The sequence below is a fragment of the Dermochelys coriacea genome, chromosome 3, assembly GCF_009764565.3.
Source record: "Dermochelys coriacea isolate rDerCor1 chromosome 3, rDerCor1.pri.v4, whole genome shotgun sequence".
NCBI lineage: Eukaryota > Metazoa > Chordata > Testudines > Dermochelyidae > Dermochelys > Dermochelys coriacea.
Window position 1 is genome coordinate 116,092,550 of NC_050070.1, and position 23,749 is coordinate 116,116,298.

General features: G+C 45.2%; 1 protein-coding gene across 3 annotated transcripts; it reads right to left on the reverse strand.

The window, feature by feature from the left end:
• Window positions 1-13,444: 13,444 nt before the first annotated feature.
• ZBTB2 (zinc finger and BTB domain containing 2) lies at window positions 13,445-23,416 on the reverse strand. 3 transcript variants are annotated; one of them, XM_043511202.1, is made up of 3 exons: window positions 23,284-23,416; window positions 18,555-18,741; window positions 13,445-16,412 (listed from the first exon to the last, which is right to left on the reverse strand). In XM_043511202.1, the coding sequence occupies exons 2-3, from the start codon at window positions 18,725-18,727 to the stop codon at window positions 15,050-15,052; spliced, it is 1,536 nt and encodes a 511-aa protein (XP_043367137.1). In that variant the 5' UTR covers window positions 18,728-18,741; window positions 23,284-23,416; the 3' UTR covers window positions 13,445-15,049. The 3 variants fall into 3 exon arrangements, with proteins under 3 accessions (XP_043367137.1, XP_038253046.1, XP_038253047.1); XM_038397118.2 differs by having other exon boundaries at window positions 18,555-18,737; window positions 23,281-23,416; XM_038397119.2 differs by lacking the exon at window positions 23,284-23,416 and adding an exon at window positions 21,913-22,769 and having other exon boundaries at window positions 18,555-18,737.
• Between the last annotated feature and the right edge of the window lie 333 nt (window positions 23,417-23,749).

The following is a 23,749-nucleotide window of genomic DNA, read 5'->3' on the forward strand; positions in this document are numbered from 1 at the left end:
TGTTTGTTCATTCAGCATTAATACCTGTAGTTAGTTAGCTGTTTAGTTACTCAGTGAGCCCATGCCAGGGCATGCCCCGTGCCACGGGGTTTAAGTCATGCGGCTCTTGTAGGTGCTCTATGCCAAGAAGTGACCCATATCAGCGAAAGGTGCACGACTTGCAAGTCATTTAAGCCTTGGACCAAAAGAGAAAGGGACATTAGGCTCCAGGCCATCCTGATGGAGTTGGCGCTGACCCCGACTCCAGCACGCTGCTCCGAACCAGTACCCAACACCGCAGCATCGGTACGCAGCGACCCTCCGGTGCCATCAACCAGTCGAAACTGGTCCCCGTCCATAGGGCACGCCAAGAGGGCCACACCAAGGGAAGTCTGGGACAGAGGCTAGGCCCATGTCGGGCAGTCCTCAATCCCCACTGGGCCCCAGGCCTCCGACTCACGTTGAGTGGAATAGCCTGGCCCCTTTGGAACAGGCCTCTCCAGATGTCCAGATGCTGTCCACACCTGAAGCCCTCTAGGCGGCCTGGGACATTACGTCCACGCCAGTGCCCAGAGCGCTGCCGATGTCAGCCCCAAGCTCCGGAGGCAAGCTGCCGCTGGGATCTCCACAGTTGCCTCTGACCTGGTACCGGTCTCGGTCAAGGGAACATTCCCGATGCCAGTCACCACCCAGCGACCGTTTGGGGCAGAGTCCATATGGATTGCCCTCGACGCCGACCAGACTGTCTGGCTGGGTTCCGTCCAACTGGGAATCTCGGCACCGCTTGTCTTCAAGAAGCGAATATCGACGGGACCACGGCAGGCGTCGCCAACAGTCTTCATCTCACAGGGGGTACCGCAGTCAGTCACGGTATGGTCATCGACGCCATTCCCACTCGGACTCCCGCTCCAAGTCTCCGCCAAGACATTGCAGCCCTAGACGTCGATCGCTGGCGTCTTGCCATCACGGGTCCACCCATCAAGGCCGTTCACGGACCTGTTGTTACCGTCGGTGCTGGTCTTCCACATTAAGATTGCAGTCCGGTGGCCGACGTAGAGCCTGGCACCGCTGCTCCTCCCGGTCCAGAGACAGCAGCAAATCTTATGCCAGCCCAGCCTCCATTCTTAGCCATTCTTCGATGGGCCAGGCCACCCAACCCAAACAGCCGGCCCCGCCGGTGCCAAAGCAGCTGCAGTTGCACCGAACACTGTGGCTGGCCCAATGGTACCAGTGGGCACCGTGGCCTCCAGCGCAGCCCCCGGTGGGAGCTTGCTCAGTGGCTGGAGCTTCGGAGGCACTGTTGGCCTCCCACTCCAGACCCCCAAGAAAGTAGTCTCTGGGATGTACGTCCTCGGCACTGTGCCCAGAGTCCAACCAGGTGGTGGACCCTCCGGTGCCAACTGATACCCAGAGCACCACACTGGCCTCCTCACCCTGCCCGGAGGAGGAGATTGCTGCCCCACCCACCCCCCCGCCATGCAGGAGGACTTCAGGGCCCATCAAGAACTCATAAAGAGGGTGGCAGCAAGCCTCCACCTCCAGGCAGAGGAGATTCATAGATTCATAGATTCATAGATACTAAGGTCAGAAGGGACCATTCTGATCATCTAGTCCGACCTCCTGCACAGCGCAGGCCACAGAATCTCACCCACCCACTCCTATGAAAAACCTCACCCATGTCTGAGCTATTGAAGTCCTTAAATCATGGTTTAAAGACTTCAAGGAGCAGAGAAGCCTCCCTCCAGTCAACCATGCCCCATGCTACAGAGGAAGGCAAAAAAACCTCCAGGGCCTCTCCAATCTGCGCTGGAGGAAAATTCCTTCCCGACCCCAAATATGGCAATCAGCTAAACCCTGAGCATATGGGCAAGATTCACCAGCCAGATACCCAGGAAAGAATTTTCTATAGTAAATCAGATCCCATCCATCTAATATCCCATGTCAGGGGATTTGGCCTATTTACCCTGAATATTTAAAGATCAGTTACTTACCAAAATCCCATTATCCCATCATACCATCTCCTCCATAAACTTATCGAGTAGAATCTTAAAACCAGATAGATCTTTTGCCCCCACTGCTTCCCTTGGAAGGTTATTCCAAAACTTCACTCCTCTGATGGTTAAAAACCTTCGTCTGATTTCAAGTCTAAACTTCCTGGTGGCCAGTTTATACCCATTTGTTCTTGTGTCCACATTGGTGCTGAGCTTAAATAATTCCTCTCCCTCTTCTATATTTATCCCTCTGATATATTTATAGAGAGCAATCATATCTCCCCTCAACCTTCTTTTAGTTAGGCTAAACAAGCCAAGCTCCTTAAGTCTCCTTTCATAAGACAAGTTTTCCATTCCTCGGATCATCCTAGTAGCCCTTCTCTGTACCTGCTCCAGTTTGAATTCATCCTTTTTAAACATGGGAGACCAGAACTGCACACAGTATTCTAGGTGAGGTCTCACCAGTGCCTTGGATAATGGTACTAAAACCTCCTTATCCCTACTGGAAATGCCTCTCCTGATGCATCCCAAAACCGCATTAGCTTTTTTCACAGCCATATCACATTGGCAGCTCATAGTCATCCTATGATCAACCAATACTCCAAGGTCCTTCTCCTCTTCCGTTACTTCTAATTGATGCGTCCCCAACTTATAACTAAAATTCTTGTTATTAATCCCTAAATGCATAACCTTACCCTTCTCACTATTAAATTTCATCTTATTACTATTACTCCAGTTTACAAGGTCATCCAGATCCTCCTGTATAATATCCCGATCCTTCTCCGAATTGGCAATACCTCCCAGCTTTGTATCATCTGCAAACTTTATTAGCACACTCCCACTTTTTGTGCCAAGGTCAGTAATCAAAAGATCAAATAAGATTGGTCCCAAAACCGATCCCTGAGGAACTCCACTGGTAACCTCCCTCCAACCTGACAGTTCGCCTTTCAGTAGGACCCGTTGCAGTCTCCCCTTTAACCAATTCCTTATCCACCTTTTGATGTTCATATTGATCCCCATCTTCTCCAATTTAACTAGTAATTCCCCATGTGGCACGGTATCAAATGCCTTACTGAAATCTAGGTAAATTAGATCCACTGTGTTTCCTTTATCTAAAAAATCTGTTACTTTTTCAAAAAAGGAGATTAGGTTGGTTTGGCACGATCTACCTTTTGTAAAACCATGTTGTATTTGTCCCATTTACCATTGACTTCAATGTCCTTAACTAATTTCTCCTTCAAAATTTTTTCCAGGACCTTGCATACTACAGATGTCAAACTAACTGGCCTGTAGTTACCCGGATAACTTTTTTTTCCTTTCTTAAAAATAGGAACTATATTAGCAATTCTCCAATCATTCGGTACTATTCCTGAGTTTACAGATTCATTAAAAATTCTTGCTAAGACGGAGGAGCCCTCAGACTCCTTGTTTAATGTGCTGTCCCTGTCAGCACCGAGTAGGGTGGCCTTGCCTCTCCATGAAGGGGTGGCTAAGGTTTCAAATGCCCTGTGGCAAATACCGGGCTCATTGGCCCCCATCTCTAAGAAGGCGGAATGCAAGTACTTTGTACCTACTAAGGGGCATGAGTACTTGTATACCCACCCGGCGCCCAACAACCTGGTGGTTGAGTTAGTCAACCACAGGGAACGGCAGCCCCGACCCCAAAGAACAAAGACTCTCAGAGACTGGACTCTTTCGGAAGGAAAATTTATTCGTCTTCAAGCTTCCAGTTATGAGTGGCAAACCATCAGGCTCTCCTGGGCCGGTATGAATTCAATCTGTGGGGCTCCCTGCCCAAGTTTGAGGATTCCCTCCATGAGCGTGATAGGAAGGAGTTCAAGGCGCTAGTGGAGGAAGGGGCAGCAGCCGCTAAGGCGTCCCTGCAGGCTAGATGCTGTGGACAAGGCCGCACGATCCATGGCCTCTGCAGTGTCCATGAGACAGGTGTAATGGATCCTGCTCTCTGGGCTGTCCAGCAAGGTGCAGTCTTCCATGTAGGATCTCCTGTTTGACGGGAAAGCTCTGTTTGCGGCGGAAACAGATACAAGGCTGCATGGCATGAAAGACTCCCGCACGATGCTCCAGACTCTGGACCTTCATGTCCCAGCTCCGGCAAAACCTAAGTTGAAGCTGCAGCAGACTTCTGCCCAGGCCACCCTCCCGAAGTACGAGGCCACCCATAAGAAGCAGCGGGACTATAAGAGATGCCTTCAGAGGCCCTCTCGGCCTGCCCCCCAGCCTTGGTCCTCCAAGGGCAAGCAGGCAGAGAAAGGGCGCTTTTGATGGGATGCTCGGGGGCACCCCACCAGTCCTCATCAGGGATCCACCCCCAATAAAGCTCCCCTTTTCCAACCAGTTGTGTGCTTTCCTCCCGGAATAGTCACGGCTAACCTCGGACCGATGGGTCTTCAACACCATCTCCCGGGGTTACACCCTCCAGTTTACTTCCTCCCCACCCAACCACCTGCCACTCCCATCCCTCTTGGGGGACCCCTTGCACAAAGCTCTGCTTGAACAGGAGGTGGGGCAGCTCCTAGGACTAGGAGCGATAAAGGCGGTGCCCGAGGAGTTCATGGGCAAGAGGTATTACTCCTGTTATTTCCTTATCCCGAAGGCCAAAGGGGGGCTCAGGCCCATCCTTGACCTGCGAGGCCTTAAACACTACATGGTGAAACTGAAGTTCCGCATGGTTTCCCTGGCCTCCATCATCCCCTCCCTGGATCCCAGGGACTGGTGGAAGTACGCTGCCCTCGATCTACAGGACGCATACTTCCACATCCACATATTCAAGGGACACAGGCACTTCTGCCATTTCATGGTGGGACAGAATCACTACCAATTCACGGTCCTCCCATTTGGTCTGTCCACTGCCCCCGGGGTGTTTACAAAATGCATGTCAGTGTTAGCAGCCTACCTCAGATGGCAGGGGGGTCCAGATATTTCCCTATCTGGACGATTGTCTTGTCAAGGGCACCTCCTGGTTGCAGGTGACTGATTACGTGGTGCTCCTCCTGTCCATGTGCACCACCTTGGGCCTATTGGTAAACAACACCAAGTCCACGTTAGTCCCGGCCCAATGCATAGAGTTTATCGGGGCGCTCCTGGACGCAGCGTCGGCCAGGGCCTCTCTCCTTCCAGACAGATTCGAGACCCTGAAAGATCTCATTGACTCGGTCACAACGTTACTGGTGACAACAGCCAGCCACCCATTGTGAGGGCACACTGGACTCGGGCGCAGGCCTCATCAACTGCTTTCGTGGCCCATGTCCCCATCCAGGACATTTGTAGGGCTTCCACATGGTCTTCGGGTCACACATTCACCTCACACTATGCGATCGTCCCCCAAACCAGGGACGACGCCAGGTTCAGCAGGGCTCTCCTCCATCCTGGGAACTTGTGAACTCCTACCCACCTTCAACAGATATAGCTTGGAATCACCTATTGTGGAATACACATGAGCAATCACTCGAAGAAGAAAAGACTGTTACCTTTTCCATAAATGGTGTTCTTCAAGATGTATTGCTCATGTCTATTCCACATCCCGCCCTCCTTCCCCTCTGTCGGAGTTGTCTGGCAAGAAGGAACTGAGGGTGGGGCGGGCGCGCAGTTCCCCTTATACCATGCCAGGCAGGCGGCTCTCCAGGGTTGTGGGAGGCACTCCCCCCCCCCCCACGGGTACTGTTAGGGGAAAAACTTCCAGCACCAGTGCACGTGGCAAGCACACACACCTATTGCGGAATAGACATGAGCAACACATCTCAAAGAACAGCAGTTTCAGAAAAGGTAACTGTCTTTTCTGTTCATTCCCTCTGGGGCACCTGGCATTGGCCGCTGTCAGAAGAGAGGATACTGGGCTAGATGGACCTTTGGTCTGACCCAGTATAGCTGTTTTTATGTTCTTATGTTTGATCTTGGTGGCAGGCAAAATCAATTGAGACATGTATGGCTCTTCCACAGAGAAGCACTAGGGTTTGCAGAAGCCCCACCATTACATCTGAGTAGCCTAAGGACTGCCTCTGCTCCAGGGCCTGGGGGGGGGGGAGACACATTTCCCCCCATTAGAGATCCCCAGTGTCCAGCACTATTACTTAGCCTCAGATATTACAGTAATGGGACCCCATATAAATAACTAGAAAGACAGGTGCTGGGGAGAAGGTTTGCCCCTATAGATGGAACCCTCATTGAATAAGTAGACATACCAGCTGAGGGGCAGCTGCAGAATGAAGCCATTACATAGTAAAGCGAATGGTGAAAGACTGGTTCACTTACTGAAACAGCCTTGATTTCTGACCCTGCAAAGATTTGCACAGGGACTTACCTTTAGGCATGTGAGCAGTCCCATGACTTCAACAGACCGACTCACACATGTAAGTTTATGTACGCACATACATACATAAATTCTTGACAGGTTGGGGCCATATTTGTTAAATAGTTGAAATATGGCTATATAAGTAATGAGCATTCAGCAATGAATTATTCTGTTTATTTGTTCCCCTGACGTAATAAATCACAACAAACAAATATACAAATTTGTTCACGTAAGGATTTAGATTTTGTTCTCTTTTCCCCAAGGCAATTAATCAGTTTCCGGTGGCCAAGATTCCACTCAGTTAAGCCTAGAAATATCAGCTGCTGAGGCAATTGGCTGGCAAGCTCCATTGCTGGTAAGACCACTTAGACTGTCAGCTTTCTGTCTGTACAGCACCTACAAACAAATGGGCCCCTACTCCATGACTGGGGCTTCTCAGTGCTACTGCAGTATAAATAATAAATGATAATTCCTGTTCCTGATGTTGGCTCTACCTACTTCTTCCATGTCCACCAAGAAAGCAGCTGGGGAGTCCATCTGCGGGTATCCATGATGGCCTACATGATGAAATTAGAGCCCAAACTGTGCACAGGGTTCTATACCACTAGCCTATCAAATAAAGAGGCTTGGGGAAAAGCAGAGAATTCAGTACAGGTTTAATAGGATCAGGAGAAGAAATAGCCAGAATCTCACATCTTTCTTTATGAGAACCAGTTGTTTAGGGAAGTTATGCAGACAGAAATGAAATGGTTAATTATAATTCAGCCCTTAATTTCAAAAAGGGTAAAAGAATTGGATGAGGAATTGGAGTGACAATCTGACAACCCAATGGGGGTAGATTGGAATTCCATAAAGCTTTATGTAGGCAAACCTTGCTGTCTTTTATTCTGCCCTCAGTAAACGATAAGAAGAAACCAACTACAGCTAGAAAAAGAATTTAAGTGATTGAGAATAAGTAGAGCCTTAACTCAGAGCCAGAAAGAAGGAACCATGTATACTACTAGTGGTGGCTAGGGTAAAGCATAGAAGTTATTTAACCATATAAAAAATTCCAAGGGAAAGTGAAAAAAGATGAAAGAAATAGAGACCAACTTCGGGATCTGCAGATGTTATTGCTTCAATGTGTTTATAGTTGAATTTACCAGAAATACCAACCAGAAAATTGACAGCTGGAAGAAATTCAACAAGCAGAGACTTTCAACACCCAAAAAGGAACTAATACCAGGTGCAAACCAAAGTGTGTGAGTAAAATTTTCCTTTGCACTTACCTGGGCAAGATTTACATAATTTCCTATGCTCTTTTATTCTTTCATTTTGACAAATAAGTTACAGAATGTGGTTTTTGTCTTTTACATGCAAGGCCTTACTGTGCAGGCTTTAGTCATCTGAGTAATACTAGCTCATGCCAGTAGCCTCACTGACTCCAGGGAGACTACTCCCTTCATGAAGACTTGCATGATCAGGCCTATAGTTAGTTCATGCTTCACAGTGATTGGTGGAATAATGGTAGTGGGGGGAGGGGGGAATAATTCACCAAGTGTCTATGGAATCGTTCTTCATTGTCAGGATTTTCATGTTCGGCTACAATAGGTTCCCCAAAATATTTCCAAAATATGCAGCAGCATAAACAATTTTTTTCACTAAGCGGGTCCACAAGGGGGAACCCAGTTGGAGTTTTCTGCTTCCTTAGGCAGTAATTTTGCTCACATTTCCAGGGGATTGCACTGATTCAGAAAGATTTTCTCTTCTTGGCATTCTTCATTTTTGTAGCGTAGCCCCCCTTTTCTTTTGCTGGTTTGGTAGTAGAATTCGATTTCACCATCCCAGATTGGATCATTTGGTGCACCTGTGATTGACGGACTGAGACAACAGCCTGCTATACAGGGCAAATATTGGTACAAAAAAAAACCCTCCAAACCTTTATCGTCTGGAGAAAGCTAACTTCCTTGTGTAGCCTACAGGGATTTTAAGGACAGCATAGGTCATAGGATTGTCAATAGGAGAAGGAGAGAATAGAGGTCAAATCCACTTGTGAGTCAGCAAAACTAGGGGAGGCTAAGCTTGTGTACTTTATGCATGGAAGGGTCAGAAGGAAAGGGTATAGATCCTAACATAGGACGGGGTATGGATTTGGAGGTTCAAGTACAGTCCTTTGTCTTCCATCCATTGGCAAATAATTCAATCATTTAAAATCCCCTTAGTAGATCAGATTCAGAAGTGATGTATAGGGGGATATCAAATATACATCAATAAGCCTGCGTGAATCTAACAGATCTTGAGTGTAAATTACACACAGATGAAGCCAGACAGTGTAAATTGCCTGCGGGTTGGCTACACCAGGTAGTTATTCTGCAATAAGGTAGGGTGTGAATTTAAAGCACTATGGATATTTTGGAATAATTTTGTGTATGGACATTTTTATTCCAGAATGTTCACACTATGAGCTATTTTGGAATACCTATGCCAGACAATTCCCCCATGTAGACAAGACCTTAGATTTGTGTCAGATTTAGCCCCTGTCTAACCATAGAGGTGGAATGGTATGGCTTTAAAACAAACTGTTTCCACAGACCTTCCCAGTTCCATGCTGAAGGAAACCCCCATCAAGTAGCACCCTGCCTCATCATCAGTTACCAGGGAAGCGTTTAATGTATATTAGGGAGTGAATTGATTCTTGCTTCAAAGGTCTGCTTTTATTGAGAAAAAGTGTGGATTAAAAAAGAAAAAAATTCCTGAACAAGATGGCTCTTCAAGGATAATAAAATTTTAATCACAGGATACCCAAGATCTCCTAGTGCTAAGGGGATGGACTGGGATCCTGTCACACTATGGATTCCCTGTCCAGTAAGTAGAGGGTCACTTACTATGTACTTAGACCCATGTTAGCCCATCTTGTGCTTCTCTTCCCTCTCCCCATGGAGCACAGTTTGTGAACACTTTGTAATTATTAGGTACTGTTTATGCAGTAAAATCAACAGTGTCAAAGGTCTATGTTACAACATGGGAGTTCCCCAGTGCTTAAGGTAGTTGGGACTGCAGCATGGTACTGCCATGTCTCCAAACGTTACAGCCTTGGACATAGCATAGAGTTACAGAGCACTGTTAAGATATGTTTTGGTCCTGTCTAAATTGGAAATCTGAATAGTATATTAGCTGCATCTGGGAACTTCTGTTGCAAAAGCCCCTCTGATTCTTATGATTTTTCAGCAGAGGTGAGATGTTAGATGAGAACACAAACCATCTAAAAAATGTGCAAGGCTGTGATCATGTTTGAAAATGGCTTTAAATGCAGAGCTCTAGTGTGACACAGAATAGATGATCTAATAGGTCTCTTCCATCTTTAATTTCTGTGACTGGGGTCTTGGAGGAGATCCAGACTGCCTTTCTCAAGAATGCAAAACAAACTAAATTGAGTAAATCTTGGCAACAGGTCTACAGGAGCTGGGGCATACATAGGCTTTTCCTTTGTCTTCTACCAAAGTCCACTAACAGGACACAGACTCTGAATGAGAAAGAGAGGATGGAAATGTAATGAATTGATTCACTGAGAATAAATTTTACCACAGTATATGTTTTTACTGTTAACCAAATATCCAGCAAATTGATAAAATGCTGGATCACAATGCTGTAATCTTGTCTCCCGTAAACCTCCTAAACTTTTCACAGCCTCTGTGAAACTCAATTGTTCTGAATCCTTCTGTCCTGATCATGATCAGTTCATTCCAAGCTGACCGCTTGCTCGTCCGCTCATGCCTAAGGTTGATAAAGGAACATATAAGGAAGCAAATGGATTGTTTGTGGTGAATGGAAAATAATAATGTACGAAAAATAGAAGCTACCAGTTCAATACAGAAGAATGTCCAAGGAAAACATCCTGTCTCAAAAGAAAGAGACCAAAGAGACTGACTAGTACGATGTGTCTAGCGGTTACATTCAGCCCTTCAAATCTTTTTCATACTCCTTCCCCTGGCTCCCCCTATACTTCCCTAGATGCTCCTACAAGGATCCTTAGTCTCTCTTTTTCTAAAGAATAAAAATACCAGTACTGCTGTTTTATTCTGATGCTCCTGCCTTTCAAGCTTGGCCAGCACCACACAAGGTGCTACGCCCTTCGGATTGCCTCTTATAGCTAAATGCGTCTAGGGACTGACCCTGGCATCACTGAATGGTGTGCATCAAGCTGAATATAAGTGGAGAAATTAAGTAGATGATTTTGGGATGTTCATATTTAATTTCTAGTAAAGCATAGGGGAAAGGTACTCAGGGTAGTGGTCTAGAGTCTAGACAAGAGCAATCTGGGTAGTGACATGAAAGCGGAAAGAGGGATTAACATAATGCCCTTGTGCATGTTTGGAATTCTTGCTAACTGCAGCAGGGCCACATTTTCGAACTGTAATGCTTTACTTTGTCTTGCAACAGAGCTGCACTTCAAAGAATTAAGTGAAGTGAGTCGGGTGGCTTCCGTCTAGTTCCATAGAAAGCTGTTCACACAACCGGCCTCTCTTGCTGGAGGTCTCAGCAAACACCAAAATTTAGCATGGATAGTGAATGACTCCGCTAGAGGTGCTCACTGCTGACCAGGCTAAAGCACATTAGTGGGGAAGGATGCCAAAGATTCACTGCCCTTTGCCCGTGCTTTTCCTGTGTATGACTGGAATTTCGTTATCAGGATCGACAGTCAGGCAACTCTTACAATCTTAGCTAGATAAAAAAAAACCCACATTAACGTGGACAGGCACCCATTGCCTTAGTAGGACAATAGCCTACTAATATTTGGGCTAATTTTTTATACAAACTGACTGTTTTTATCAATAGCAGTCTTTATTAGATATAGCCCATCATTAAAATTGTGAAATCATAAGTAATTTTGTTGTCTGGGGTACATTCCTGAGATCCAACTCTTCACACCCAACATCTCCCAATATCTTCTGGCTATGGACAAAAGTATATTGTGATCTAGGAATATCTTTTGATGTTCACAGACCAATAATTAAATTACATAATTCCAGTATCTTTACCAAGGTTAACTCCTTTTTAGCTACAACCTCATTTATTATATTAGAACAGGTGCCTAATGATGGGGCATCTTGCTCCTACTTAGTCTTGTGCTAAGGATGAACAACAAAGAAAAGATATTTAACTGTCCAGAAAGCAATGAAAAAGGTATCTATATAACTAGCAGTACATATTTTGGAGAATAGCAAAATATTTTCTAAGTGATAGTGAATCTGATGCTTGTTCCTGAGACACCAACTGTTTTATAGTGTTGAGTGTTACTGAAATAAACTTGAGGACTTTTATAATATTGAAAAATTATTTTAAAATAACATTTCACAGAACAATTAGTTTCTTTTAGACACTATTATATATTTATTAAAATTGAACTGAAAAGCAGAAGACTTTCTAAAAACCAGGGCTGTGATTTGTTGTGTTTATATGCAGCAAGCACCACCAGCAGCAATGCTTGAACTATTAGTACATAAAGTGTTAGTAAAACTAGCTTTTTCCAATGAAGTATCTTCTCTTGCACAATTAGAAAGGTTATTGGGAGGCTAGAAGACTATGACCAAAAAGAGACTTAACAGAAAGGTGATAAAAGAAGCTCTTTACTTGTACTGTACACAATGGTCTTAACTTTCAGAAGTGCTAACCATCCACTACTTCCATTTGCAACTGGAGTTGTGGGTGCTCAGCGCTTCTGAAGTCAGGCCATAATTTTGTTTTATTTTTTAAACACACACCACCAGCCGCACTTGCAAGTTATCATTTTGGCTTGGTCTACACTTAAAATGTAGGTCAACATAACTACAGTGCTCATAGGACTGAAAAATCCACATCCAAGTGCTGTAGCTATGCCAGCCTAACCCCCTGTGTAGCTGTAGCTAAGTTGACGGGAAGAATGCTTCCATCAACCTAGCTACTGTTGCTTGGGGAGGTGGTGTTCTACAACTGCTGAAAAACCCCTTCCATTGCGGTAGGCTCTATCTATGTTACAGGGTTATGCTGGCATAAGTATGCTGCTATAGTTCCTGTACTGTAGACCAGGCCTTTGGAAATGCATTGGAGAAAACTCCTATTGATTTCAATGGAGCCTGGATTCCACCCAGCACACTTAAGATTTCCTGCAGCATTGTTTTCTCTAATTTGGTGATCTCTTCAATTTTACCACTTAGGTAGATTTAATGAAGAATTCAGTCATAGCCTTCCTTCTATGTAAGAGACTTATATAAAACTTTAAGTTTTATCTTTGTCTAAAAAGGTTAACTCGGATTGGATTTAATATACAAAATGATGAAGAAAAATGTATTTACACTGAAAACCAGTAGTACGTCAACAGAGTTTCATAGTGCATTTATAATAGCTTACAAACTATTTTTCAGCAATGATCCCATGTTTTAGTGATCCTGTAGACTGGAACGTTCCTGATCTGAGGTGAAGGAAAAAAACAGACCAAGCAGTAGCTCTAGTGTACTGAGACTAAAAAATCAACAATGTCATTATTCTGTTTCAGACAATAACATGGTATTTAAAAATAACTGTTATAATGGGTACACTCACACAAAACATTCTTCCTCTCTCTGTCTCCTTTTAATGGCCAAGTTTTCCTCCCTCCTTAAAGAAGATAGCTCATCAGAATGGGTGTGAACACCCAAAGATATCTATATACACCACTTATTGGTGTGTAAGGAGATTTAATTTTCCTCCTTTGGGTGCACTTCAGATAGTGACCACCAGAACCAGTGAAGATCAAATTACATAAAAGTCATAATATCAGCTGAAGCCCCAAAATGAGACTTAAACTGACAGCAGTGAAAGTAGAGAATAAACAGTAAGACATAGCATCACATTATTTTGATATAGTAAAGCAATTCATAGGGGCATTCATCCTTGAAGGTTATACTGTGCAGTAAATTCTTAGTTTATTTTAGTTCTGTCAGTCTATCACAGCAGTACTAAACTTAAGGTTCAGATGGTATTTTTGCTCTGAATCCACTATTTTTAGGCAGTGTAATTTTCTTAAATAAGCCATTTGTCCACTTATATGAAAGAATTTTATTAACATCTCATGCTGCATGCTTCCCATAGCTTTTATACTGCTTCAAAAAGAGTCCTACTGAACAGATCACAAGCCAATAATCTTTGATCAGACTCAAAATAAATCACATTCCATTTAATTCAATTTTTATTCAATGAAATGATGTATAAAAACTTACAAATCTGAGAACTTAACTATACACAAAATAGGATGATACTCAGTTTAAACATATACACAGAGCAGAGCTATGGTTTGTGCCCCGCCCCGCCCCCATTTATGGTGGGGCACTTACTCTGCCTACATAAGCCTTCCTATTGGCCCAGTGACTGATCAGTGGGCTTCCTTACAGCTGTCAGTTTTTAGGCTACTGGCAAAAAATCCAGGCATCTATAAAAAATTAAATATAAAAATCAGCAACTTGATTTTAAATACAAAGATGCAGTGCTATCCTGAGCAATAGCTAACGCTATGGTATTTGCTCTCCCAGCGTTTGCATACTTTGCCTTGGAGTCTAAAGTGATGGGAATCCCTTAAACAATAGAATTCACTGGCCAGCACTGCAGCTTCACTTTTAAAACAACCATGATCCATAGCCACCTTTCCCTCTGTCTGCTGCTAGAAGGTGACTATATTAAACAAAGAGCCAAATCTTTTCCACCTTAACTCATGCAATTAGACCCACTGAAGTCTGAGACTACTTGTGTGAATAAGGTGATCAAGTCTCCCCTCTCCTCTCATATCAGGAATGACTCGGATCTATTGTTACAGCACATGTGAATGCAGCACTGATAACTACACAGTGCTCACTAGTATGCAATTTCTCTATTTTCCTCCATGTCTTGGGTGACAGCACTAATTATATTAGTTTCCATTCAAACACGATAATAAAAATGCACACATCCTGGGGCAGTTTAAATTTAATTTAAAAATAAATGTTGTTTAAAATGGTTAGTCTATCAAATAACTAAAATGTATGGACCTTTTTGGTTGAACTTGAAAGCAGATACCCAATTCTTTAAATAGGGTGTGTGCATTAATTTACCTGTATATACCAAACACACACACACACACACACACACACACTTACACACTTTCTATATATACATATAAAAAGATTGCCATCACATTATTATTACTGCTACTTTAGTCAAAGTTGACTAAGTAACTAAATTTTCTTGAATGGACATAATGTCAATGATGATACCTGAAATATATACCCCAGGGAATACTTGAGAAAAAACTAAAGACTAAAACCAAAGTTTCCTGGGTTCATGGTGAAAAGTTTTAAGCCTTTTTTAGTTATCTTACAGAGTTTGTACATGTAGCTCTAAAAAGCACGCTGCATCATCTGCTATTTCTTCTCAAAAGGAAGACTTGTTACCAGAGAAAATAATTATAATTAATATATATATATTCTTTGTTACCAAATGGTATTTTATTTCTCATTACACACTTCATTGCATCTAAGTATGCATTTAAATAATCTAAAATCTGTTTAAAATCTATTTAAATTTGAGTTTACTAGTACTATTGACAAAGTTAGCTTAATTACCTTTATACACTTTCCTTTGTATTAAAATCAATTATGTTGTGGCTTGAGGCAAAAGCCTTTTATTTATTTATTTGTGGGAGGGGCAAGATCCAATTTTTTACCATGCCAGTGTAGTTCTGGTTGCAGGGGGAATATTAATTTGATACAAATGAATAACTTTAAAAAATTGATAGGTTTCACCTTCAGTCTAACAACACTGCTTCCTGCTCCTTTTTGATGGAGGTTAACACTGAATTATCAGTCTCTGTAGCTTCTGTGTCCTCACTACCAAGCAGAATGGATCTATCTTCTTCTAGAGCAAAGACAGAGTTTTGATTTTGGCACGAATGTTTGACCACTTCATTGGGAGTTGAAAATGTTTTGTCACACAAGTTACATTTGTAGGGTTTGTTGGTCTGTACTAACATGTTGTCCATTTGACTGCCTTCCTCAAAAGTACAGAGTTCCAGAGTCTGTTTGTCCACCATAGTATATGTGTCCATGCTCTGATTTAGGCACACATGTCTGGCTGCTTGGTTGGCCCTGCAGAAGCTTTTGTCGCAAGTGCTGCACTTGAAAGGTTTGCCAGTATGTATGTACATATGCTCCCTCCAGTGGCTTTTTTGAATAAATTTACGTCCACAGATGGAACATTCATATTTCCGTCTTTTAACTTCTCTTTCTTGATCTGCCTGCTCCAAGTTGTCTATGTCTGCAATGTCTGATGGTGGTGGTGTTTCTGCCTGCTGCTGTCCATCAATTATTGGGGAATCTGAGATCTGTTGCAGCTCACTGTCACTAATCATTCCCGCTTCAGGCACTTCCATGGCATCTTTTTCAGCTGCATTATTACAAAGAGACAGGGAAATGCTACTTTCTCCCTGCTGGCTTGATGTGAAGGGCACTCCTGTATGAATCTGGAGGTGCTCACGCAAACTGCTTCGCAGATTGAACCGACGACCACAGAGGTGGCAGGCATAGTATTTTGGGAAGCTTCCATTCCTTTTCATAATACTTGGCTTGACATGTGCTATTGTGAGTGAAGCAGGCTGTTCATCCGAAGAAGATGCTTCCATGTTGGCTTCCTCCTCTGGAGGAGAACTATTACCAGCAGTGGAAACCAGTTCCGGAGACAGTGAAGACTGCAAAGGGTCAGAAGTGGTCATATTTGTCCGGCTCACTTGTGGCAGACTTGAAGCCATCCGTGAGAGCTGTGAGCCCGCAGACACGGGTTCTTGGCTCATCCTGGAAGGCTGTGGCCTTGGTTCTCGCCCAAGTTTGTCAGTTGCTGAGGTAACCTTAGTGGGATGTCTTGTCTGGTGATCTGCAATTTGAATGCCATATAAAGAAGAGGCTAATGGAAAAACTTGATCTGGATGAGAAAAGGTACCCTGACTGGCAAGGCTGGCCTCCTGAATCAGTGGATATGCATGCAGAAACTTTATTCCCTGTTCTAATCGAACTGGGTCAATGAGCTGAGGTGCCATCTTCCCAGTATACATCAAATGCAAGAGATAGCTGAAGATATCCGGTTGTATGTCAGTTGCTTTCAAACGGACACATTCACTGAAAGAAAATAATTGTTTAGTAAACAATGGATAAGTCTCTAGAATCTAATCTAGGTCATTCAAGTCTGAATAAAAAATAATTAGTGTTATATGCTTGAAATATAAACATAAAATTTATTACAAAATGTACTTGCTTTTAAAAATGACCTCCTCATTTTAACTGAATTTTAGGAAATACTAGCAGTCATCTGTCATCCTAACACATTAAAGAAAGAAAGCTCCAATCAATAGACCGTAAGGTCATATGTGCAGGAACATTTATGCAGCACCATCGCTAAACATAACACTTCTGCAAGTGCCATGCAGAAACATAGGGAGATTTTTGAAACATAGGGGGAATCACATTTGTTGTTGTTAAATTATAAATGTATGAATGCTAAAAGTCCAAGTGTAAAACAATGACCTATAATCCCCACAGCTCATACGAACCTGCAATTCCAGCAATGATTAGTTTTGCTTGGAAAGAGAGGGGGGATCTTGTCATAAGAGACATGGTTTGTAGATGGGGCAAAAGGCATTAATTTATTTGGCCAGTTGAAAAATGGCAATCTTATTCTAAGTAAACCAATTGCTTTGAAACATAAATGTGTTCTGACAGACCCTAAGATAATAATTCTTTTCTGCTGTTATGAATTTGCTGTCCCATACAATATATTCTGCAAGTTACAAGGATTCCCTTCACTGCCCCCACCCCGTCTTATATTAAAATCTTGCTAATGGCTAAATTTAGGCCATAATCTTAAGAAGTTGTTTTCACATGTATACAGCGCAATATTACAATTGTTTATAGGTTTACCTACTGCAGACTCTAGGCAGAGGTTGGGGAGGAGACAGCAGGGGGCATGATAAAGGGGCAATGGATTAGAAGGGGTAGGGCCTGATGGCAAAGGACACTGGCATAGAGCTGTGCTATTGGGATGAAGGGCTTTGGAGAAGGGAAGCAAGAGGTTAGGAGTAGGGGGGATGAAAGGAATGCAGTGGACTGGAGGGACAGCGACAGGCAGAAACTCTTATTCATGGTAAACTTTAAATGCTTAATTTTCTAGATAGAAGACATTAACAATTTAATCAGGGGTACAGTCCTGTTTTTTGGGGTTTTTTTAAGTGCAGGTACTCTGTCACTGCCATCAGGAAGCTTCTGTATAAAATGGTATCGGACATGTGGCATGACCTCACCCATACAGTGAGTGAGGTCAACGGTGCTACAGAATATGGGAACACTGTTCCCACAGGCTCCAGCCCCACTACCTTCAATCTGAATAAGAGGCTTCCCTCTCTCCACAGTCCTCCACTCCCATTTTTTCCTCAGGTATAACTTCCTCCTCTCCAGCTCTTGTTAAAATATGCAGGGAGGGATCACCACCTTGATGGGTGTTAGAGCTATCTGAGTTGGCTCTCTACCTGTGGACCTTATATACCAGATTCAAAATTTTAGTCCTAGTTCAAAAAGCGTTTAAGAGTTAAGGTTGAACTTGTTCACTACAGTCCAGCTAACACCCAATAACAATACCTGCTTTCCACAAATTCTACCCTTAAAAAAAAAAAGCCCCCCTCCCCCCAATTTTTTTTTTACAATGTCTGGAAATAAACAGCTAAGGAATGCAGCTTTTGCTCCACTGCAATGTAATCCTTCATTGTTTACAATCACACCACCAAATCTAAACTTTGTAGTATTTTTGCAATTTTTATGGAGCAAAGATAAAAAACAAACGTCTAACAGATTTTACTCTCCTAGTAATTAGTTACTGGCTCTTGGGTATTCTTTTGCAGATTTGAGGAAATAAGGTTAAGTTTGGGTGGATGACAGTGACCAAGAACTACACAGAAGTGGAGACAAGGCTGGCTACCTTAACTATTCGCTTTGAGATATTCTAATGAGTGTTTGTTTTTTGAAGGTGAAGAATTTTTGTTCAAGTATAATATTAGTTTTGGAAGTTAGCTGGACTCCAATGAAACACAATTTCAACCTTACCACTTCTTGAGGACTTTCCTTGTTTGCAAACAAGAATAGATTCAGGGTTCTCTATGAATATTAACAAAAAAATCAAATGACCGCTTTTTTAATGCTTCAGAATGCAGCTAGAGTTTTTTAGCCAAGTTAAATGAATAACATTTTAACAGTCAACCTTTCTATAGTTACCTGGTCTGATGGACAAACAACATCTTAAAGTAGTTGGAGAAAGAAGCAAGGACAGATTTGTGTGCCTTGAAGTAGACATCACCAATAGCAACCGTGCAGTCACACAGGAAACCAAACTCCCTCTGAGCATTTAGCTGCTGCAGCAGTATAAGTCCGTGGTTGGCCAGATCCATTTTTTACACTCTGAAAAGCAAATGACATTTATGTAAAAGTATTTACTTAACAGTAGATGTACATGAAGATTCTTTTTCAATATACGTTGTGCTTCTACTGCACCTTTCATGCAAGAGTATCAAGGTGCTTTATAAACAGTGTCTTATAAGTAGGTAAATATCCTCATTTTATAGAGGGTTGACTGATTTGCTCAGGGTCACATAACAATACAGTGGTAGAAATAAGGTATTAGAATAGGAGATACCTAAGAGATAAATACACACAATCCAAGAGAAGGGAAAGAGAGACAAAAGAAAGAAGATGAGTAAGAGACGAATGAGTTTATTTTTAAGGGGAAATTGTATTGAAGGTTTTTGCTACTAATTTTTTATATAATTATAGTCTGGTCACTTGGTAGACCTTTACTTCCTCAGGATTTCAATCACCTCCATCAATACAATTCAGCGTGGGTAGAGGAGATCACTGACAAACATGTGTAAAAGTAAACACCTACCTGCAGGGCAACTGAAAATTCAAACAGGGCTTGGAAAACCTCAATAATTTGGAGCAGGCAACAGTAGCCAGGGGTGCTATACTTGCTGACTCTTTCCCCTGAGGGCAAACCTGTGAGCAGAAGCAGCTCAGAGATTGATGCTGTATTAAGGGGGAGGCCGAACAGGAGCAAAGCTGTCCAAGGGTACCATTACTGATTTTGTTCAGGATTAAGGAGGTGAATGCAGGAAACAGTGCAGTAGAGAAGCAGCTCAGGAGCTGCTACTACTTTCTCAAGAGTTGGAGGCAGAGTAGGGAGCACAGCATCCTCTACGACCTGTTATTTTTAACTTTTAGGACAGGGTCAAGAAAGCCTTTGAGTGGATGAGTGCGTGTGTGAGTATAAGTGAGTGCGTGGGTAGGGCAGGGATGATAATGGGAAGAAGAAAATGAGTAAGGATAAAGTACAGAAGAGAGACTTTGGAAAGAAGGGAGAGATGGAAAATAGAGAACAAAAGACAGTAGGAAAAGGAGGAATGGGTATAAAGCAGTGGAAGGTGTAGGAAGGAAAACAAACATCCACAACAATTAAGAAAAACATACATGATCTATAATAGAAAACAAAAATACGGTGAAGCCAGAAAAGGGGAAGTGTAACAAGACCAAAGGACATACAGAAAGTTGTTTTCCAAAGTTTAATAGAACATTTTAAACAATATTACAACAATGCAAAACTGCATTTTCCCTTTCAGTTACAGGAGACGGATGGTGGTGTAGGTATTTCACCTTAGCTAACAGATTAAGTCATTGTAGTAGTAGGTATTAGATTTTTTTCAAACCTGCTGAAGGACCAAGGTATTATTACACTTTGTGACTGCCATTTGTCACCAGGCTGCTTCAATACATTGCTCTGATACAGACAGACATTCATATGAAATATGATCACCCCATAAACAAACTAGGGAAATATAACCTAGATGGAGCTACTATAAGGTGGGTGCATAACTAGTTGGAAAACTGTTCCCTGAGAGTAGTTATCAGTGGTTCATAGTCAAGATGGAAGGGCATTATCAAGTGGGGTCCCACAGGGATCAGTTCTAGGTCTGGTTCAGTATCTTCATCAAAGATTTAGGTAATGCCATAGAGCAGTGGTTCTCAAACTTTAGCAACCCAAGGACCCCCATTTTGATTTTAAAATGTTCACAGACCCCCAAACCTACCCCAGCCCCAGGCCCTGTCCCCACTCCACCCTTTCCCCATAAGGCCCCACCCAACCTCTTCCCACACCCACTCAATACCTTCCCCTCTTTTTTCCACCCTCCTCCCCCAAGCACGCCCCCTTCCTGTCCCGTCCAACCCCCAGCACCTTCTGCACCCCGCTGAGTGCAGGAGATTGGACTAGAAGACCTCCCAAGGTTCCTTCCAGTCCTACAATTCTAAGTGAGTCAGGAGCAGGGAAGAAAGAATGCAGTGTACAAAAGCAGTATTTTGTTACAAAAACTACTACTTAATGGGAAAAAATTACTTTTCATCATCATAAAGGCCATAAAGCACACAAGCTGGCATTTGATATTTATGGCTCTGCAAATATTATGATAAATTCTCAAAAGTAAATATTTGATCTATCAGCAACAAAAAAGCACATTCACAGTTCAGGTTCCAATCCTGTTATGTGGGTGCTCCACTCAAGTAGACTCTGAGAACATGGAAAATTTTGCAAGATCAAGCCTTCATTTTTATGCAATATTTCTGAGAACATCTCAGGATTTACAAACTAATCAGGGCTGGGTCCAGTTTGTACTTGGATAGAAGACCTTTAGGTGAAATAGGAGGTAGTAATGATTCAGGTGGTGCTAGCACATGTTAAGAGGCATGGTTTATTTACTTTCTACTGCCTAAGCTTGTCCTGGATACAGTATTGTTTCCTTTTCTAAACTGCAGAGTCAATGTGGCTATTGAACGGCAATTATATTCCATCCCAGAGCTGGATTAATTACTATCCAGGATGACATGATCTCAGTACGCATGTACACCTATCACATTTATGGGTACTCAAAAATGATAAAGTCTTTGGAATCAAAGGCACTAAAAACTAATTCCATCTTCACACTCACCCTGGTGAAGGGGAAAAGAGTGAGGGAACCACCTACCTTATTTTATTTTAGAATATCTAAGTAGTTTTCAGCCTAAGAAAATTCTTTATTATATGACTTTGTTATACGATCATTAGGTTGAAGTATTAGCTAAATAAGGTTAATATAATAAATCAGTCTAACAATACAATTTTGTATTGAAAACAAATTTACCACATGGAAATATCACTGTGCTTAGTATTATGGAGAAGATCCTATTGCTAAGTTGCTGGCAGCATAGCTTGGATGGACTACTTTGTTCTGCCGGTGATCATTTCTAAAGATCAGTTTTTGAAGTCATGTAAACTGAGTAACAGATAAAAACCATAATTCACTGAACTGTCCCTTTGCAAACATTTAGAAGTCTGTTACGGAGAGCCAAAATATAAAAGTGAAAAATTAGGCCAATTTAATCAAAAAAGAGACAATCATGACAAATAACCTTAAAGAAGTGAAAAGGAGGACTTGTGGCCCCTTAGAGACCAACGAATTTATCTGAGCATAAGCTTTCGTGAGCCACAGCTCACTTCATGGGGACTGGGTAGTTCGGGTAGCAAGTTAGGACGTGGGAAATGTCTCACCATAGGAAGGGTTGGGAGACTGGAGACTTTCGAAAGGTGCCATGGGGTAGGGCTGGTTTGCTATACTAGCCAGAACACAGTACACGCCTTATTAAAACCTGGCCACTGCCCGAGCCCCAGCGCAGGCCGTGTGCCGAGCCGCGCCCCATGCCTGCCGAGCTGCGGCCGGGCTGGAGGCGAGCGAGCCCCCGGGCTCACGCTGGCGGGGCGCGGCGCGGCGCGGCCTCCAGCGCCAGGTTGGTGCTGGGCGAGTAGGGACACCAGCCGCTCCCAGAGCGGAGGCAGCGGGGCTCTGGCTGGCGGCTGCGGCTGCGCCCGCCCCACCCAGCCAGCTCCCTGTCACTGCCCCGTCCCCGGACACCGCAGCTGCCGACAGCGGCTTATTTCAGCCACGGGGGGGGGGGGGGCGCCAGACCCCCTGGGGCAGAGCGGGCCAGGCTGGGCGCGGCCCGGCCCTGCGGCGCGGAGCTCTCAGTAGGGCTAGGCCCAGTTGCCGTGAGCTCAACGACACGACACAGCCCAGCCCTCCCTTAGCCCAGCGGGCTCTAGCGCGCGGCGGGGGGGGGGTGGAGTCTCGCGGCTGCTCCTCCACCCCCTCAGGAGCCACGCTCGGCCTGTGGCAGCGGGGACTGAGGACGCGCTCTGATTGGTCGCCGAGGCGGAAGGTTGAGTGGCCGCGCGCCGATCTTACTGGCTGGGCCCCGCCCCCTAGCGCATGCGACGCGCCCTCCACGCGCGCACGGACGGGACGGAGCCGGCGCAAGCAAGACGCAGCGCGAGCGGAGCCGCCAGGGCGCGCGAGACGGGATCCACCGCTGCCGCCAGGGCCGCCCAGCCTGCTGAGGAGAACCAGACGGAGCCGCCCCCTCCCGCTTCGCGCGGCTCCCTCAGCCCTCGCCCCTCCCCCACGCCGGATGCCGCCGCAGGGGGCCGCTCCGCTTCGAGCGCGAGGGGCGGGGAGAGAGCGCGAGGGCGAGTGGGCCCCAACCGACCGAACCGAGCCCCCGCGCGGGCCGGAGGGGGGAGGGCGCGCGAGAAAGGGGTCTGATTCTCCCCACCTCCCCGCGCGGCCCCCATTCCCCTGGCCCCGCGCGGCCTGGATGGAGCCGCCCAGTCGGGAGGCGAGGGAGCCCCGGCGCCGCTGCCGCCGCCGCCGCCCGGTCCCCCGCCAGCCCGGCCGCCGCCGCCCGCTCCAGCACCCGAGGCTCCCGCGGCCGACCCGGGCCCGCTCCCCTCACACACAATAGCGGGGGCCGGGCCCAGCCGCTCCGCCGGAGCCCGCCTTCTCCCGGCTGGCTCGGTGCGGCGGGGATCGGGCACGTGGGGGCGGCCCCGGCCCCCCTGCGGTCCCGGGCGCAGGGCGCTCACCTGGGGGCTCGGGCCGCTGTGGCGCCTGGTCCCGCTCGGGCCGCCGCCGTCTCCGCGCCCAGCAGCAGCAGCAACAACGGAGTCAGCGCGGCGGCGGCGGCGGCGGCTTTTCCTGTCCGGTTACGTTAGGGTCACATGACCGAGAGCGGAGCACAGAGGCTGCAGCGAGGAGCCCCCGCCGGGGGGGGGGGAGGGGAGGCGAGGCGAGGCGGCGAGCGCTGGTGGCGGCAGCAGCAGGAGCCACCCCGCCCCTCCCCTCCTCTCTCTCTCTCTCTCTCTCTCGCGGCGCCGAGCACAGGCCGCACCGGGCCGGGGCTCCCCGTGCAGCCCCTGCTCCGAGCCGCCAGCCACAGCTCCCCCTCCCCCGGCGGAATGGAGCCCCGGAGCCAGCCCTCCCGCGCGTTATTGTTGGGGAGCTGCCCCTTTAAAAATCGTGGGGGAGGGGGGCGCGGGAGGTGAAGCCCGAGTG

Excerpts from the sequence above, each read along its gene's own strand:
- ZBTB2 (XM_043511202.1), bottom strand. The coding sequence starts at position 18,727 with ATGGATCTGGCCAACCACGGACTTATACTGCTGCAGCAGCTAAATGCT. Across the intron at positions 16,413-18,554 it reads TTGTTTGTCCATCAGACCAG|TGAATGTGTCCGTTTGAAAG; the intron begins GTAACTATAGAA and ends ATTTTCTTTCAG.